Source organism: Salmo salar, chromosome ssa06, assembly GCF_905237065.1.
Source record: "Salmo salar chromosome ssa06, Ssal_v3.1, whole genome shotgun sequence".
In the NCBI taxonomy this organism is placed as follows: Eukaryota; Metazoa; Chordata; class Actinopteri; order Salmoniformes; family Salmonidae; genus Salmo; species Salmo salar.
In genome coordinates, this window is record NC_059447.1 from 31,569,683 (window position 1) to 31,588,687 (window position 19,005).

The 19,005-nt window shown below is 43.2% G+C and overlaps 1 protein-coding gene across 5 annotated transcripts; it reads right to left on the bottom strand.

Annotated features, from left to right (window-relative positions):
* Positions 1-99: 99 nt before the first annotated feature.
* LOC106602603 (tRNA-splicing endonuclease subunit Sen54-like) lies at positions 100-6,480 on the bottom strand. 5 transcript variants are annotated; one of them, XM_014195341.2, is made up of 11 exons: positions 6,212-6,480; positions 5,657-5,815; positions 5,379-5,442; positions 5,120-5,203; positions 4,828-4,926; positions 4,691-4,743; positions 4,457-4,558; positions 3,699-4,324; positions 3,440-3,500; positions 2,459-2,560; positions 100-2,264 (listed from the first exon to the last, which is right to left on the bottom strand). In XM_014195341.2, exons 1-11 carry the CDS (start codon positions 6,265-6,267, stop codon positions 2,114-2,116), a joined length of 1,557 nt encoding a protein of 518 aa, XP_014050816.1. In that variant the 5' UTR covers positions 6,268-6,480; the 3' UTR covers positions 100-2,113. The 5 variants fall into 5 exon arrangements, with proteins under 5 accessions (XP_014050816.1, XP_014050815.1, XP_014050817.1 ...); XM_014195340.2 differs by having other exon boundaries at positions 2,447-2,560; XM_014195342.2 differs by lacking the exon at positions 6,212-6,480 and having other exon boundaries at positions 2,447-2,560; positions 5,594-5,815.
* Between the last annotated feature and the right edge of the window lie 12,525 nt (positions 6,481-19,005).

Consider the following 19,005-nt stretch of genomic DNA (forward strand, 5'->3'; position numbering starts at 1 on the left):
CAAGATATATTAGTGTTTTCTTTCTCATAAAGTTTTTACAAATGTTAGAATTGTTCTTCCACTGACAGAAGAATTTTGTGTAGATTGTTGACAAAAAAATGACAATTCAATCCATTTTAATCCCACTTTGTAACACAACAAAATGTAGAAAAAGTCAAGGGGTGTGAATACTTTCTGAAGCCACTGTATAGATTACGTACTCATAATACATAAATTACAACAAAAAAATTCAATACTTGTCTCCTGTAAGACAACTTGTATGGATGATCCTCCAAGTGTTGCATCAAACATAGGTCTCGTTCCAGGCCAACTATATTGCATCAACCAACGGTTGTATGCCATGTTATCAACTGCACAGTTGGGTATCAAATTGATATCATTATTGATAGATTATATTATCAATATTATTATTATACTTTATATTAATTGTTGATATACTATAATATTGATATCAACATATCATATATTTTTATACTGTTTACTCACTGTATGTATGTATGTATGTATGTATGTATGTATGTATGTATGTATGTATATATATAAGTTCCAGTTGCAGAGTTTCAGGGCAGAGCTCACCCAACAAAATGTTGGCAGATGGTTTAAAGACAAACAGTTACCAAATCGATAATACCAAACAGAATCATGTCTACCATAACTAGTGTAGAATTGGTCCAGTGCACCACAGGCCGCAGACCTGTTGTGCTTTCATTTTTCTGTGACAGACCCAAGTGATCCTGAAGACGATGATAGGAACAGTCCTCCATAGTGGAGACAACACCTGCTTAGGAGAGTAGACCCCATCTTAGATTACAGAAGACATGGATCACAACTGATACAAATAGTGGCACAGTGGATGGGTTATCCATACGTTGTAGAATATGGGACTCATACGCAAGTTCCATTTTCAATAATGTGCCAAAAAATGTATTGTTTTCTTAGAAGCCAAAGACAAACAAGGAGAAAGAGGAGCTGAGCGAAATCAAAAATGAGAACTCACCTATTAGAGCGAGTGAACACAGAAGCCACAGAGTGCTCATTGCTGTATGTTTAGGCTCATAGGTCCAGCAGAATGGTGCCCAAGTGGGAGAGGGCTGTGTTTTATATGTATGTGAGAACATTATGTGAGTGTGGCCCAATCACGTGTCTAGTTGACTTTACTCAGGGCCATTGTCAGAGGTACAGAGTGTTCAAGCCAAAACCTTCTGGGTCATTCCACAAATTCAGTGCCATTTGAGAAGTGTAACTTCGTCAAATTATTTTGTTAATTTCACCTCATTTTAACAATCTGTCATAAAGAGCACATGTTCAACTTCATAAAACTTGTTTACTCATCTAAAGAAGTTAAATATATTACTACAGTAAGTGCTTATTAAGGGCTAAATAAAGTAACAAGGTGGACCGTAACAGGGTTTAAAATGTATTTTTAAATCAGCCATAAATCCCCTTGTGACGGGAATGGAAGCTGGTTGGGTGAAACAGGGAGTAGCAATTAAATGCAAGCTTCATAAAAATGAAACTGTAAAAAATTGTCTAGCCTGTCTATGGGTAACATAGAGAACAGGAGTCAGGTAACCTAAACTGGTTAGGTTACAACAACAAAAGGCCAGTCAGTAAAGCTGATTGGATCTAAAATATGGGCAGATAGACAAAAATAAAGGGCTGAGATATACGTATGATCTACACATACCGCATCTATAGTAAGTGCATACATAGTGAAGTCACACAGTATATGAATACCAGAAAACCAATGGTGGTGATGAGATAAAGGCAGAAGAAAACCGAGCCAATTCGGTTCAAAATCTTCAGAGGCTTTACAAAACCCTGCTTGATTTAAGACATGTTGACATTGTTTGGAGAGGTGACAATGTAGGTTACCTTCAATCAGATGCAGACGATCATATGCCACTAAAAGAAGTCTGCAACACAGGAGGAAGGCATACCACAGCATCAAACAGTGTGAGGACTGCAGTCCATCAATTCACTAAGAGAATTCCATTTCGTTCATTTCTTTGGCATTAGTTCCAGTTGCAGAGTTTCTGATCCACCGCAGGCAGCCCTGGCATGGTGCAGTAGTTAAACCAGGGCTGTGTGACTGTTTGCTGTGGTCAGGCCCTCAGAAGGACGCGTCTGTGGGTATCTGGAAGTCCTTAAAGGAGTAGAAGGAGATGTCCCCATGGTCCACCACTGCATAGGTGACCGGGATGTCCCCACTCTGGAAAGCCAGCAATTTCAGTGTCCACAAGTCAGGCACTGGACCATCAAAACTGGGAGAAGACAGCAGACATTATTCAGCGTGCAGTAGCATTTGATAATAGTGCATTTAGGATTACTTTCGATGGCAGGTGGTCTTGTGTCATCTCTTTTGAAAATTGTATTCTTTTTTTATGTATTATTTTTACTGATTATAAAGTATGCAAACACCCCCTGCCAGTTCTGGGATGTTTACCTGCACACACACATGCGAGAATAGGGTTTTCCGGGAGCGCTCTTCTTGAATTCAGCGACCGTGTCGGGTTGGTAAATGTTGAAACAGATTCTCCACTCCTCTGAACCTTTCAAACTGAGAAGACAAAGCCCATTGTCAAACACAAGGCAGGCAGCATAGAAATAGATGTATATATTCTATGGCAGGCACCTCTACGTCATATTGTATATATCATCCTAGGACATAATGTTAATCATATTCAACAAACCCACAGTATAGGGTTTCACTCGTCTTATTATTTATACATTTTTCCACTCCATATACAAAACGAACAACAACTTACAAAACGAACAAGCACACAAACAATGACTACATCTCATCTGCCCAGACCCACATGCTCACACCCCCATCCTTAGTGCCTGTATTATTGTTTGCCACTTGGCCTGAAATTGTATCAATTTGTTTTTCTCTGTTGCCCATGCTATTTCAATATTAACATAACAAATCCTTAGATTTTTCCATTGTGTTAATGATGGCAGATCGATTGATTTCCCCATCTTTAGTATACATTTTTTTAAAGATGAGAAGAGAATTGTCCAACCCATTGGATATCTCACTACACACCCATATACAATGTCTTGAAATATGAAGACAGATTAAAAGTACATTTATATTGTAATACTTCTGACAGACAACTTTCTAGCTCCGCCCACAACTTTACAGAATTCCCAGAAAGCATGGATTATTGAGTCATTATTAGTTTTACACTTAAGACATGACTCTGCCATTGAGCTGTAGAATTTGTGAATTTTGTCTCTTGTATAATAAATCCTATACATTAGTTTATACTGGATTAAGCGTACATTTTCGTTAACTGTAATTTCACTCATCTTAATAGATGTTATAATGAATTAGCAGGGAGATACAATTACGACTAACCGGGATGGAACACTCATCTAGCATTTCCTACTAAATTCACTTCAGGGTTCGAGATAAGATACTAAAGAGGAATACCTGGATGCTCCCTCCAGCAGCCGTGTGGATTTGATCACACTGATTTTATCCAGCAGCTCACCTGCGTCCAAGAAGGAAGAAACGTCAAAACCATTTAGACATGTAACCATTCAAGATGCTGCTTATGAAAAATGTAATTCAACTTCGGTAAACCACATGGGATAATGAGTTCATGTAACGATGAATCACAGAGAGTAAACAGATATCGGAACTTATATGAACTTGTCATTGACAGCAATGAAGTCCAGATTAGTTTTACCAGTTGAAGTGACCTGTGCAGGGTCATGTAGGGGTGTGACCGGCCCCTCCCACAGGTGTGCTGGCCTATCTCTGCGGCTCCGTTGAATCCTTCTCTCCTGTAGCTCCTGGTACTCCGCCCAGTTCCTGCAACGTTGTACCTCTCTGTCCTGGTTGATGTCCCTACGGTACCGGTCCCTGTCCCGCTCCCTCTCCCACTCACGCCGGGACATCCTCACCTCCCGCAGGTTGAGCCTCTGCAGCCAGGGGGCCACATCGCAGGCCCCCACTGACCCCACAGCCCCGGGCAGCAGGCAGGGGTCTGGGGAAGTCAGGCTGCTGGGGAGCCAGCGTCTGGAGCCCAGGTCTGGGAAGGGGATGCAGCTGAAGTCCCAGCGAGGGGAGCTCTGGGGCTGACCTGGCAGGTCAGAGTCAGGGTCTGGGGAGCCTTCCTTTGACCACCAGCTCCTGCCCTGGCCACCCTCGGTTGAAGTGGTGGGGTCAACGTGTGATGCTGTCTGTATTTCGTCAATGTCTGGGGCTGAAAGATCTGGAAGAGAGTCAGGATTCTTGTCTTCTTCCTCTCTGTTACAGTCTTTCTCCTCCTCCATTCTCTTAGAAGTGGGGCCCTCCTGTGTTCCTGTGTGCCTGGAGCGCATTAGAAGAGGCAGAAAGGCAGGGTTTCACATTGGACAGTAATCGCTTTGAGGCGTGTGGGTTGACTGAGTGATTAAACCATGTCTAAATATAAACTGGGTGTGTCTGTGTCTGCTCACTCACCTGGAGGTGGGGCTGTGGCTGCGTTTCCTCTTCGGAAGTCTTCCTGATGTGTCTCGGGACTGGGGCAGGTTCAACTGCCTCTCATACTGCGATGGCACAGAACTACAGGGAACAACACCAATCCTCAGATCATAAATACAGTCGCTTGCATGCAACTAAGGAAAAGGTTCAAGTTAAAGGAAAGGAATGGCCTTAGAATCTAGACTAGTTCATGCCCGTGAGGGGGACAATTACCTGGGATCAAATCTGTTCACCACATAGCCAAGTCGCTTCAAATGGCCAAAAACCTTTAGAGGAAATAAAATCATCACGTTAGGTCAAATCATAAGTTTAGACCTGCTGGAATTTTATTATATTGTCTTTTCTCATACCTGGTAATGCTGTATACTCATTGTCTTTGAGTATAGAAATCTCTCATAGCCCTCTTGGATGGACAGTGGCAGGTCTTGGTAGAACACTTGCAGGTTTCCCTATTCATTTAGAGAATCACAAGGGATAACAATTCTAAGACAAAAACTTGGATCCACATGTATCAAACTAATGGAAATGTCTTTATTAGGTGAACAACAATCCAACCTGGGATAATTATAACCTGAATGGTGTGCGATGGTAACAATTCCCTGATTAACATGTTTATTGGCAACACTGAGCCCATGCACTTACACACTCCATTAGATAGAGAGCCTCTTCTGGATGTAGACATTGCTTACCATGGGCAGAAAACCCCATAGTCTGCCAAAACTTCCCCTACAGCAGAACAGATAAGTAATGTAATGTCAGTTTTCATGTGAAATCTTTAGACATTAGCCTATACTAAATGTTAATGAGAGGTGAGCTCTAGGTGAGTTCGAATAGGCATCAGCAGAGGCAGAGAGCTTGTCATGACAAAGTCCTTCGCTCTCTCTGGTGGACCATTACTCACTGCTGGTGACTGCAGCTCCACTATCATGTCACTGGAAATCCACACTGCCTTCACCAGGTTCCCTCTGGGCACAAAAACATACAAGGAGTCAGTCACACCACCAGCTGTAAAGCACAGTAATACCAATGAATTGACATGTTTGTTTAGCTGCAAATACATATGGACTAGGTATAATCATCTAACCACACCAACAATCTAAAGTTGATGACACATACAGTATCTAATTCTACTAGTAGCCGTCCCTCTAGTCGTCCTTGGTTCCTCCATCCATTACTCACAACCTCTCCACTCGCTCCTCAGATACTAGATTCCAGTGCTCGTCCAAACTCTGCTGAAGCCTATCCCTTTGCTGATCCGACCCAGTGGGAATGAAATCCTTCTGCCCGCGCACCGGGATCTTGTGGCTGCGCGTGCGGGTTTCGAACAGCTCAGATGGGCTGTCATTGAATCAGAAGTACAATAAGTTGCAAGGACTGACTCTGTCTACAATTGGTGTCAACACTTGCTACATGTCTTTCGCACTATATATGGTAAGAAATCACCCCCCAAAAATGCCGGTCCTCCATTTAATTAGCTCGGTTAGAAAAACATTAAAATATTTGACCGTGTTGATAAAGACAGGACGACCACATTCAGATTGCCTAGCTAGCGTTGTCCGTAGCAGTTAGCGTCTCTGAATGGCTTAGCTAGCTAGCTGCTAACACGTTTATAACAGCTCGAATTTCACAACAAAACTGTACGAAATTAGCTAACGTATTTGACAAAAACTATTATGTAAGAAACGATTCACCCAGTGCCTATTCAAAGACACGGCGTTTAAACTGTACACTTACTTTAGTAATTCATTGCCGAATTCTACTTTAGGTGATGTTTCGTTTTGGTCAGCCATGTTTGATAGGTAGACTGCTGTCAAATCGTCCTAGGGTTTCCACAGCCACAAAGTCAAAATTGTCTGTATCGTAAAAAATTATTTAAACTAACATTATTTTTGGGGTCTTAATTTAAGGTTAGCGTTAGGCATGGGGTTAGGTTCAAAATATGATTATAACAAGATAAATTGTAGAAATAGACGGGGGTTAGCCATAATTATGACTTTGTGGCTGTGTTAACAAGTGACGACCGGGTCCTAGTGCACGCCATTGTACATTTGTGAGAGAAGTTCTCATAAAGTTCACCAGAGGGCAGCAAAGCACAACATTTTACATTTTTATTTGAGGAATGCCACAATACACTCTTATATTACTGAAGCTAATGAAGTCTGGGAAATAAGGCTTGTTATCTGGTGTGATGAGGCCACAGGGAAAACAGTCTCCCAGACCTGGAGCTTAGTTGATAAACAAAGCATGAGGATAAAAAAAAATGTTGATATCACCTGGCTAAAAATGTGTTGCAATTCTCTAAATAGACAAGTGTTACACACAGTCTTATTGCACCATAGTACCATTGGAATGTCTTTCTTATGTGATAACCTTATTTTTATTAATATTGATCAATGCCTTCTCTGCAATTTTATCATTTCATATTTTGATTTTCTCACTTTGTAATATAAATAGTTTACCAATGTGAATGAAAGGGCTCTTGGAAGGGTGCATGTATTATATGTGCAACCTCCTTACGAGTTGCCCTTTGACAGGCCTGGCCACGAGTCATCACACCTGACCTGAGAGGTGAGAGAGATGCATTTAGATGCATCGCTCCACAGGTAATATTACACTTCACTACACTACAACGGCTTGATTTGTTTGATCTGAGCAATTCTTCTTAGCTAGCTACATAGCCGTCTTTGTATCAAAGATAATTGTGTAGTTTAGAGTAATTGAGTAATTATCGAGGCTAGCTATCTTCGTCCTCCTAACGTAGTCAACACTGCTAGCTAGCCAACTTCTACCGACTAGCAGCACTGTAGAAACTATTACATTACAACGTAACGACTTGATTAGTGTGGTGTTAGTGTTAGTTAGCTAGCTACATAGTTGTCTTTGCTGTCTCTGTATCTAAGATAATTGTGTAGTTTGAGTAATTATCGAGGTGAGCTAGCCAGCCGCGACGCGGCGCCAGACTTAATCAACACACCTAGTCATCATTAACCCACTGCTAGCTAGCCAACCGTTACCGACTAGCAGCGCTGTAGATACTAATACTTTACAACGGAACGATTTGACTAGTGCAGTGTTAGCTAGCTAGCTACTTAGTTGTCTTTGTCATAGCTTGATAATTGTGTAGTTTAGTAATTACCGAGGTTAGCTAGCCAGCCATCGAGGTTAGCTAGCCAGCTATTTCCGTCCCCCGCGACGCCATTTTTCCTAACCCAGCCAACTATTACCGACGAGCAGCATTGAAGAAACTAAATACATTACAAGGAACGCCTTGATTAGTGTTATGTTAGCTAGCTAGCTACAAAGTTGCTTTGTATCATGACAAGGTGTAGTACTGAAACTATCGAGGTTACCTAGCCAGCTACACGTTCAAAGTCAACAACGCAGCCACTGCTAGCTAGCCTACTCCACCAGCCAGCAGTACTGTATAATTTTAGTCAATAAGATTTTTGCAACGTAAGCTTAACTTTCTGAACATTCGAGACGTGTAGTCCACTTGTCATTCCAATCTCCTTTGCATTAGCGTAGCCTCTTCTGTAGCTTGTCTACTATGTGTCTGTCTATCCCTGTTCTCTCCCCTCTGCACAGGCCATACAAACGCTCCACACCGCGTGGCCGCTGCCACTCTAACCTGGTGGTCCCAGCGCGCACGACCCACGTGGAGTTCCAGGTCTCCGGCAGCCTCTGGAACTGCCGGTCTGCGGCCAACAAGGCTGAGTTCATCTCAGCCTATGCTACCCTCCAGTCCCTAGACTTCCTGGCGCTGACGGAAACATGGATTACCACAGATAACACTGCTACTCCTACTGCTCTCTCCTCGTCTGACTACGTGTTCTCGCATACCCCTAGAGCATCGAGCCAGCGGGGTGGTGGCACTGGAATCCTCATCTCTCCCAAGTGGACATTCTCTCTTTCTCCCCTGACCCATCTGTCTATCTCCTCATTTGAATTCCATGCTGTCACAGTTACCAGCCCTTTCAAGCTTAACATCCTTATCATTTATCGCCCTCCAGGTTCCCTTGGAGAGTTCATCAATGAGCTTGACGCCTTGATAAGTTCCTTTCCTGAGGATGGCTCACCTCTCACAGTTCTGGGTGACTTTAACCTCCCCACGTCTACCTTTGACTCATTCCTCTCTGCCTCCTTCTTTCCACTCCTCTCCTCTTTCGACCTCACCCTCTCACCTTCCCCCCCTACTCACAAGGCAGGCAATACGCTTGACCTCATCTTTACTAGATGCTGTTCTTCCACTAATCTCATTGAAACTCCCCTCCAAGTTTCCGACCACTACCTTGTATCCTTTTCCCTCTCGCTCTCATCCAACACTTCTCACTCTGCCCCTACTCGGATGGTATTGCGCTGTCCCAACCTTCGCTCTCTCTCTCCCGCTACTCTCTCCTCTTCCATCCTATCATCTCTTCCCTCTGCTCAAACCTTCTCCAACCTATCTCCTGATTCTGCCTCCTCTCTTCCCTCTCTGCATCCTTTGATTTCCTCTGTCCCCTATCCTCCAGGCCGGCTCGGTCCTCCCCTCCTGCTCCGTGGCTCGACGACTCACTGCGAGCTCACAGAACAGGACTCCGGGCAGCCGAGCGGAAATGGAGGAAAACTCGCCTCCCTGCGGACCTGGCATCCTTTCACTCCCTCCTCTCTACATTTTCCTCTTCTGTCTCTGCTGCTAAAGCCACTTTCTACCACTCTAAACTCCAAGCATCTGCCTCTAACCCTAGGAAGCTCTTTGCTACCTTCTCCTCCCTCCTGAATCCTCCCCCCCTCCCTCTCTGCGGATGACTTCGTCAACCATTTTGAAAAGAAGGTTGACGACATCCGATCCTCGTTGCTAAGTCAAACGACACCGCTGGTCCTGCTCACACTGCCCTACCCTGTGCTTTGACCTCTTTCTCCCCTCTCTCTCCAGATGAAATCTCGCGTCTTGTGACGGCCGGCCGCCCAACAACCTGCCCACTTGACCCTATCCCCTCCTCTCTTCTCCAGACCATTTCCGGAGACCTTCTCCCCTACCTCACCTCGCTCATCAACTCATCCTTGACCGCTGGCTACGTCCCTTCCGTCTTCAAGAGAGCGAGAGTTGCACCCCTTCTGAAAAAACCTACACTCGATCCCTCCGATGTCAACAACTACAGACCAGTATCCCTTCTTTCCTTTCTCTCCAAAACTCTTGAACGTGCCGTCCTTGGCCAGCTCTCTTGCTATCTCTCTCAGAATTACCTTCTTGATCCTAATCAGTCAGGTTTCAAGACTGGGCATTCAACTGAGACTGCTCTTCTCTGTGTCACGGAGGCTCTCCGCACTGCTAAAGCTAACTCTCTCTCCTCTGCTCTCATCCTTCTAGACCTATCTGCTGCCTTTGATACCGTGAACCATCAGATCCTCCTCTCCACCCTCTCCGAGCTGGGCATCTCCGGCGAGGCCCACGCTTGGATTGCGTCCTACCTGACAGGTCGCTCCTACCAGGTGGCGTGGCGAGAATCTGTCTCCGCACCACGTGCTCTCACCACTGGTGTCCCCCAGGGCTCTGTTCTAGGCCCACTCCTATTCTCGCTATACACCAAGTCACTTGGCTCTGTCATATCCTCACATGGTCTCTCATATCATTGCTATGCAGATGACACACAATTAATCTTCTCCTTTCCCCCTTCTGACAACCAGGTGGCGAATCGCATCTCTGCATGTCTGGCAGACATATCAGTGTGGATGACGGATCACCACCTTAAGCTGAACCTCGGCAAGACGGAGCTGCTCTTCCTCCCGGGGAAGGACTGCCCGTTCCATGATCTCGCCATCACGGTTGACAAGTCCCTTGTGTCCTCCTCCCAGAGTGCTAAGAGCCTCGGCGTGACCCTGGACAACACCCTGTCGTTCTCCACTAACATCAAGGCGGTGACCCGATCCTGTAGGTTCATGCTCTACAACATTCGCAGAGTACGACCCTGCCTCACACAGGAAGCGGCGCAGGTCCTAATCCAGGCACTTGTCATCTCCCGTCTGGATTACTGCAACTCGTTGTTGGCTGGGCTCCCTGCCTGTGCCATTAAACCCCTACAACTCATCCAGAACGCCGCAGCCCGTCTGGTGTTCAACCTTCCCAAGTTCTCTCACGTCACCCCGCTCCTCCGCTCTCTCCACTGGCTTCCAGTCGAAGCTCGCATCCGCTACAAGACCATGGTGCTTGCCTACGGAGCTGTGAGGGGAACGGCACCTCTGTACCTTCAGGCTCTGATCAGGCCCTACACCCAAACAAGGGCACTGCGTTCATCCACCTCTGGCCTGCTCGCCTCCCTACCTCTGAGGAAGCACAGTTCCCGCTCAGCCCAGTCAAAACTGTTCGCTGCTCTGGCACCCCAATGGTGGAGCAAGCTCCCTCACGACGCCAGGACAGCGGAGTCAATCACCACCTTCCGGAGACACCTGAAACCCCACCTCTTTAAGGAATACCTGGGATAGGATAAAGTATTCCTTCTAATCCCCCCTTAAAAGATTTAGATGCACTATTGTAAAGTGGTTGTTCCACTGGATATTATAAGGTGAATGCACCAATTTGTAAGTCGCTCTGGATAAGAGCGTCTGCTAAATGACTTAAATGTAAATGTAAATGCAACCTCCTTACGAGTTGCCCTTTGACAGGCCTTTTTTCCCACAAAAGGAAAATGTCTGTAAGTCTGTTTTATGATGCTTAAGGTCCTTTTCCGTTGTCGATACACAGAGGGTGAAACAAGTGGGGGAGAAACAAGTCTGTTACTATTGATCGAAGAGATGTGGGGAGGACATTTGGAAATATGCATAAACAATATCTATATGTAATCGTACTAGAGCAATTCAATTAAGAATAATACACAGATTGCATATATCCCCAAATCGCAGACATGCTTTTTAGCCCCCTCTTCCTCCTCTCCTCAGTGTCTTAAATGTAAAACCGATACAGGCACCCTAACACACTGTTTATGGTCATGTACTAAAACAAAAGATATTGGTCTGGTGTTCTGCCCTGAAATTGAAAAGATCCTAGGGGTCGATCTAGAATTGGACCCAGTCTCTCTACTGTTAGGTCTCCCTAGTAGGCATGTAACTTCTGTGGGTAAGAGGAGGCTTTACAACATCCTCACCTTCAGCGAGGAAAAACATACTTTTACAGTGGATTAGTGATAAGTTCCCTCTATTAAAGATTGGCATAAGATACTATTTGAATGGGTGCCGCTGAATATCTGACATCGTACATTGCATTCTAAGACAGATCAGTTCTACAAAGTATGGGAACCTTACCTAAATTACCTAGAACCCGAAGTGTCAGCTATTATGCTGCGAGGATTCTCTTAGAATGGTGATCTATGTATTTCAGAATTACACTGTACATTCCATGTGGGGAACTCAACTTCTTGGTTTAAACTGAGCTTTTTTATTTATTTTTTATTTTTTTCTGTTTATGTTTGTTTAAAATGTATGTATTGAGAGACGCAATGAGGGGGATGGGGTGAGAGAAGCGCTGAGCGGGGAGAGGGAAATGGTGTGTGTGTGTGTGTGTACGTGCGTGCATACATACGGATATGTGTAAGTGAGTGCTGTTTTTTTTGCCTCGTCTTTGTATCTCTTAATATGGGTGAAAATTGTGAAACTCCAATAAAAATACTGTTCAAAAAAAAAAAAAAAGAAAGGTAAACAGAAGACGGTTCTCCCTCCCCGACACAGCGTCCTTTGGCGAGGAAGCACAAGTGTATCCTTGCTGAGTCTTTTGCAGAAGAGGTTTTAATTCTGCCAAATCCCCTTCGAATCAGCTATTGTTTTCTCGAAGGAGAAAAGCATGCTAACATTTAAAAACAATATGCTACTTATCTTTTGTCTATAAATGTCTTTCTCAATTAGCTAAATTATAATTTGTTAAATCACTTTATACATTTATTTTGGGATTCCACCATGTAAACATAATTTGCCTGATGACGCGTGATTAGAGAAGGAGAGTCTCATGTCATAGAAGCGCATTTTCGCCCACTTTCCTCTCTCGCGCCTCTCCTCGATTACCTTTGACCTTTTTCAAAAGGCCAGAGAGGACGGAGGAGAGAGGATGGAGTTGAACAAATCTAATGGAGAAAAGGCCCCAGAGACTGATCCTAATTCTTCTTCTTTGGGATTTATTGGTGGACTACAACCAAGAAAAGGTGTATTACTGCCATCGACTGTGCAGGATGACAACAAAAATATCCCCAAAAAGCAAAAGATGTTTTGGATGAAAATATTCATACTAACAAAAAAATATATACAAAATAACGCTGCTTCTTCTATTAAAATCACAAAGTCAAATCTGACCCTTATCCAGGCTCACGAGTCTGGGAGGGCGGTTCTTCCTCGTCATTACCCCTAGGTTTTCCACTGTGAATACTTTCAGGCCTAGAAACTTTTTCTGCCGCAGCCACAATGATGTCCAATTTATTTGATTTCTTTAACACTTGAACCTTACCATGTATAACAGTTGCAATGAATGCCACAAAATCCCCTTTAATCACACACAGCGTGTCCAGTTCTCTTGATTGACAAACGTTCATTACTGGATGTGATGCATCCATGACCATATGTTCAACACTAGCATCACATTCTTTCTCAATTCTCTTGATTGCCTCTGCATAGGAGATCCAATGTAGTGCCCTGATGTTTGTCCTGCTCCTACTCCTAGCTAGTTATTTTTTATTATGATACAGTCTGTGGTATTTCAAAAGCTGACATCAAAATTGGCAGTCATGAGCTCACTTATTCATACTGTCTGTTGGGGATTACTTTGTTTTGAGAGATGGGGAGAGCAGTAAACCTAGCCTAGGTTGGCTATAGCTACAATCTACATGCTAGCTAGCTAGGTTAATCAAGGGAAGACCGGAAACAAGCAGTGGCGTACAGTTGAAGTCGGAAGTTTACATGCACCTTAGCCAAATACATTTAAACTCAGTTTTTCACAATTCCTGACATTTAATCCTAGTACAAATTCCCTGTTTTAGGTCAGTTAGGATCACCAACTTATTTTAAGAATGTGAAATGTCAGAATAATAGTATTGAGAATGATTTATTTCAGCTTTTATTTCTTTCATCACATTCCCAGTTGGTCAGAAGTTTACATACACTCAATTAGTATTTGGTAGCATTGCCTTTAAAATGTTTAACTTGAGTCAAACGTGTCGGGTAGCCTTCACAAGCTTCCCAAAATAAGTTGGGTGAATTTTGGCCCATTCCTCCTGACAGAGCTGGTGTAACTGAGTCAGGTTTGTAGGCCTCCTTGCTCGCACACAGTTTTTCATTTCTGCCCACAAATGTTCTATAGGATTGAGGTCAGGGCTTTGTGATGGCCACTCCAATACCTTGACTTTGTTGTCCTTAAGCCATTTTGCCACAACTTTGGAAGTATGCATGGAGTTTGGAAGACCCATTTGCGACCAAGCTTAAACTTCCTGACTGATGTCTTGAGATATTGCTTCAATATATCCACATAATTGTCCTTCCTCATGATGCCATCTATTTTGTGAAGTGCACCAGTCTCTCTTGCAGCAAAGCACCCCCACAACATGATGCTCTTCATCAGACCAGAGGACATTTCTCCAAAAAGTATGATCTTTCTCCCCATGTGCAGTTGCAAACCGTAATCTGTCTTTTTTATGGCGGTTTTGGAGCAGTGGCTTCTTCCTTGCTGAGCGGCCTTTCAGGTTATGTCGATATAGGACTCGTTTTACTGTGGATATAGATACTTTTTTACCTGTTTCCTCCAGCATCTTCACAGGGTCCTTTGCTGTTGTTCTGAGATTGAGTCGCACTTTTCGCACCAAAGTACGTTCATCTCTAGGAGACAGAACGTGTATCCTTCCTGGTGTTCTTCCATCGTGTTTATACTTGCGTACTATTGTTCGCACAGATGAACGTGGTACCTTCAGGCATTTTGAAATTGCTCCCAAGGATGAACCAGACTTGTGGAGGTCTACAGTTTTTTCTGAAGTCGTGGCTGATTTCTTTTGATTTTCCCATGATGTCAAGCAAAAAGGCACTGAGTTTGAAGGTAGGCCTTGAAATACATCCACAGGTACACCTCCAATTGACTCAAATTATGTCAATTAGCCTATCAGAAGCTTCTAAATGTAGTAGAGTTAAAATGGTTATTCCAGCAAACTTCAAATTATTAGGAATAGTACACAACGCAGAACAGAACAATCAGGTTGAGGGTCAGTGGCCAAAAGCCCGCGAACAGTAATATTCCGAGTTCAGACAGAAGGGGGAGTCAGATCGCCAGGAACTTTACTTTTGGTTTCTAATTTTAATTGTTGCGCTACTGGTGATGCCTGTTGATGTTAGGTAGGCAGCTACAGTAGCTGAATGATGTTAACATCTTCAGGTTTTGTTTCATTAAATGTATTTTATTTTATCTGGGTGCTTACGTCACCTACTAACACCCTGGTTGTACCCATAGATCCCGCTCTCCTCAGTCTGAGAAAACACTGAGAGAGAAAGGTACGGGTTGCAGATTACTCCTTTGTAGAAGTCCGTAACGTGAAATAAATAAACGTCCCAAGGTTAATGCTGTAGATATTGTTATAAGGGGATGTGAGACTATCGAAACACGTAACTTTCAGAGTTTTATTGTTGTTATTAATATAGTTACATAGTGCTAAAAGTGTTGCTAGCTAGCATGACTTTCTTTCTGTGATGCAGACGGCTAGCTGAGCTGCCGACTAGTGATGGTGTTGCATTATGGGGGATGTAGTTTTTGCCCTCTAAGGCGATTTTACATTGTAACTTGTTTGTGTTGCAGTGGTTTTGTACATGAGTTGTATTTTGCTACTATCAACACTGAAAGCACCTAGCAATGTATTGGGGATGTGAGACAGGATATGTGTTTTACCTTTCTTCATGCTCCTGTGTAGAACAACTTGTCAGGTGGTGCATTGGAGACTGATGTGTTCCTGTCCTGTCTTTTCATAATACTATTGCAGGTATGGTTCTATTGTCTAAGAATTAAGATTATACATTCTTTGTATTAAGGACTGGTTATTATTTTATACTATACATTATGGCTTTATGTATGAGTGTGATTGTGAGAGTCTGAGAAAACACAGAGAGAAAGAACAACTTGTCAGGTGGTGCATTGGAGACTGATGTGTTCCTGTCCTGTCTTTTCATAATACTATTGCAGATCAACATAAAAGCCTAAAAGACAGCCGTGGTGTCGCTCTTCATTTCTTGGTTCTCCTGTGGTGCATAAGAAACCCGCTACATAAAGACATTACATACTTTTCTGTAATTTTCCAAGCTTTTTGTAGGCACAGTCAACTTAGTGTATGTACACTTTTGACCCACTGGAATTGTGATACAGTGAATTATAAGTGAAATAATCTGTCTGTAAACAATTGTTGGAAAAATGACTTGTGTCATGCACGAAGTAGATGTCCTAACCGACTTGCCAAAACTATAGTTTGTTAACCAGAAATTTGTGGAGTGGTTGAAAAACTAGTTTTAATGACTCCAACCTAAGTGTATGTAAACTTTCAACTTCAACTGTATATTCATGGATGCTAAGGGAAGCCAGGTTTCCCCAAAAATAATTAGTCTTTCGTTTCTCTGCGTTTCATAATTTTCCTTCAATTCGCAAGACACTCAATGTATCTCAACGTAGAAAGAATCTGAGTGAGTGAAACAGCGCCCCTCTGTATGTGTAGGCCATCTATCTGATGCTGTCTGGTCAAAAAGAGTATGACATTGTTGCCGCCCGTAGCATTGACTGCAAGGGAAGCCAGCAAGTATTTGGCCTCCCTTGATAAAAAATAAAAATAATAATATTCAATCAGTGTTGAGCTCAACGGTGAATGGTCCTGGCGCACCCAAAAGTAGTGTCAAGGTAAGCCAGTTTGGATTGGGCTTCACTCCAATCACATCGAGAGCAATACATCATTGACAGAAACGACTTTAATTGTTGCATCTTGTTGTGTTGCTGTTCTCCGGTGGCTAGCTAGCTATCTAAAGTTGACAGTTTCCTAAATTAGCCATGAATGGAGATAGGGGAGTTAGACTTGTGGTTTTACTTAATTCTCTATACTGGCCAATTATAGCTATTTTGATCCAACCATTAAATTCATACATTGTGCCCCTGGCCTGAGAGTATGGAAGTTCAATATGTAGCTCGATGTAAAAGGCTAACTAATGTTGCCATGAAAGGAAGTTGGACTAGCGAGCAAGCATTTTAGCCATGTAGCCTAGGACAACAAAAAAATAAAACGGGGTGCTGCATGACAGAGTCATAGTCCGTTTCATCAACATGAAAGAGAGGAGGATGGCATTGGAATTTCTCTACAAGTAGGATGAGTCAAAATGTTTTTTCTACTTGCACGAACACACACACACTGATAAATCCGAACCATGGACAGCCACATCATATTTAGCTTACATTGATTGGACTAAATCGTTTTTGGTTTCTTTTAGTTGTCTATGTATTAGACTAGGCATAGGTGATTTGATGATGTTGAAAGGTTGAAGTTGAAATGGTGCTGGAATTGTGGCGGCAGCCTCTGTTTTCTTAGCGACTTGCGGTAACTCTTCATGGTTCTAAATCAATCATTTTTTAGCAGTCCGAACATATCAGAAACATTAACTTGCTTGACCATGCTGTAGGTCATGTAACTGTTTGTTTAATTCAATATGCTTTGTGACTTCACCGGACAGAAGTTGCTCTCTGGTTTTGTGATGAAACGAAGGTTGAATTTATTCTGCCACTGTGTCTTCTTATTGTCTCAGTGTTAGACCTATACAGTGCCTTCAGAAAGTATTCAGGACATTGACTTTTTCAGAATTTTGTTATGTTACAGCCCTATTCTAAAATGGACACAAAAACCATCTAATCAGTCTACACAGAATACCCATAATGACAAAACAAAAAACAGGTTTTTAGAAATTTTAGAAAATGCATAAAAATGTTAAAAAAATTAAAATCACATTTACATAAGTGTTCAGAACCTTTAATCTACTTTGTTTAAGCCCTTTTGGCAGCGATAACAGCCTTGAGGCTTCTTGGGTATGACGCAACATGCTTGGCACACCTGTATTTGTGGAGTTTCTCCCATTCTTCTATGCAGATCCTCTCAAGCTCTGTCAGGTTGGATGAGGAGCGTTGCTGCACAGCTATTTTCAGTTCTCTCCAGAGATGTTCGATCAGGTTCAAGTCCAGGCTCTGGCTGGGCACCTCAAGGACATTCAGAGACTTGTCCTGAAGCCAATCCCGCGATGTCTTGGCTGTGTGCTTAGGGTCGCTGTCCTGTTGGAAGGTGAACCTTCGCCCCAGTTTGAGGTCCTGAGCACTCTGGAGAAGGTTTTCATCAAGGATCTCTCTGTACGTTTCTCCGTTCATCTTTGCCTTCATACTGACTAGTCTCCCAGTCCCTGACGATTAAAAATATCCTCACAGCATAATGCTGCCACCACCATGCTTCACCGTAGGGATGGTGCCAGGTTTCCTCCAGACGTGACGCTTGTCATTCAGGCGAAAGAGTCCAATCTTGGTTTCATCAGACCAAAGAAACTTGTTTCTCATGGTCTGAGAGTCTGTAGGTGCCTTTTGGCAAACTCCAAGCAGGCTGACATGTGCCTTTTACTGAGGAGTGGCTTCCGTCTGGCCACTCTACCATAAAGGCCTGATTGGTGGAGTGCTGCAGAGATGGTTGTCCTTCTGGAAGGTTCTCCCATCTCCATAGAGGAACTCTGGAGCTCTGTAAGAGTGACCATTGGGTTTGTGGTCATCCCACTGACCAATGACCTTCTCCCCAGATTGCTCAGTTTGGCCGGGCCCAGCTCTAGGAAGAGTATTGCTGGTTCCAAACTTCTTCCATGTTAGAATGATGGAGGCCACTGTGTTCTTGGGGACCTTCAATGCTGCAGAAATTTTTTGGTACCCTTCCTCCGATCTGTACCTTGATTCAGTCCTGTCTCAGAGCTCTACGGACAATTTCTTCGACCTCATGGCTTGGTTTTTTCTCTGACATGCACTGTCAACTGTGAGACCTTATATAGGCAGGTGTTTGCCTTTCCGTATCATGTCCAATTAATTGAATTTGCCACAGGTGGACTCCAATCAAGTTGTAGAAACATCTGAAGGATCAATGGAAGCAGGATGCACCTGAGCTAAATTTCGAGTGTCAAAGCAAAGGGTCTGAATACTTATGTCAATAGGGTAGTTCAGTTTTTAATTTGTAATAAATTTGCAAACATTTCTAAAAACCTGTTATCACTTTGTCATTATGGGGCATTGTGTGTAGATTGATGAGAATTTTATACAAAAAATACATTTTAGAATAAAGCTGTAAAAAAAAATCAAGGGGTCTGAATACTTTCCGAATGCACTGTATATCACGGTGGCAAGGCACACAAACTAACAGGTAATAGAGCAAACAATGCAATTATCACAACACATAGGTTGTAATATGATTTTAAAAAAATTGGGGGGGGGGGGGGGGCTTGCCCATAGATGTTTCCCACGCACCGCTACTGGAAACAACTTAAAG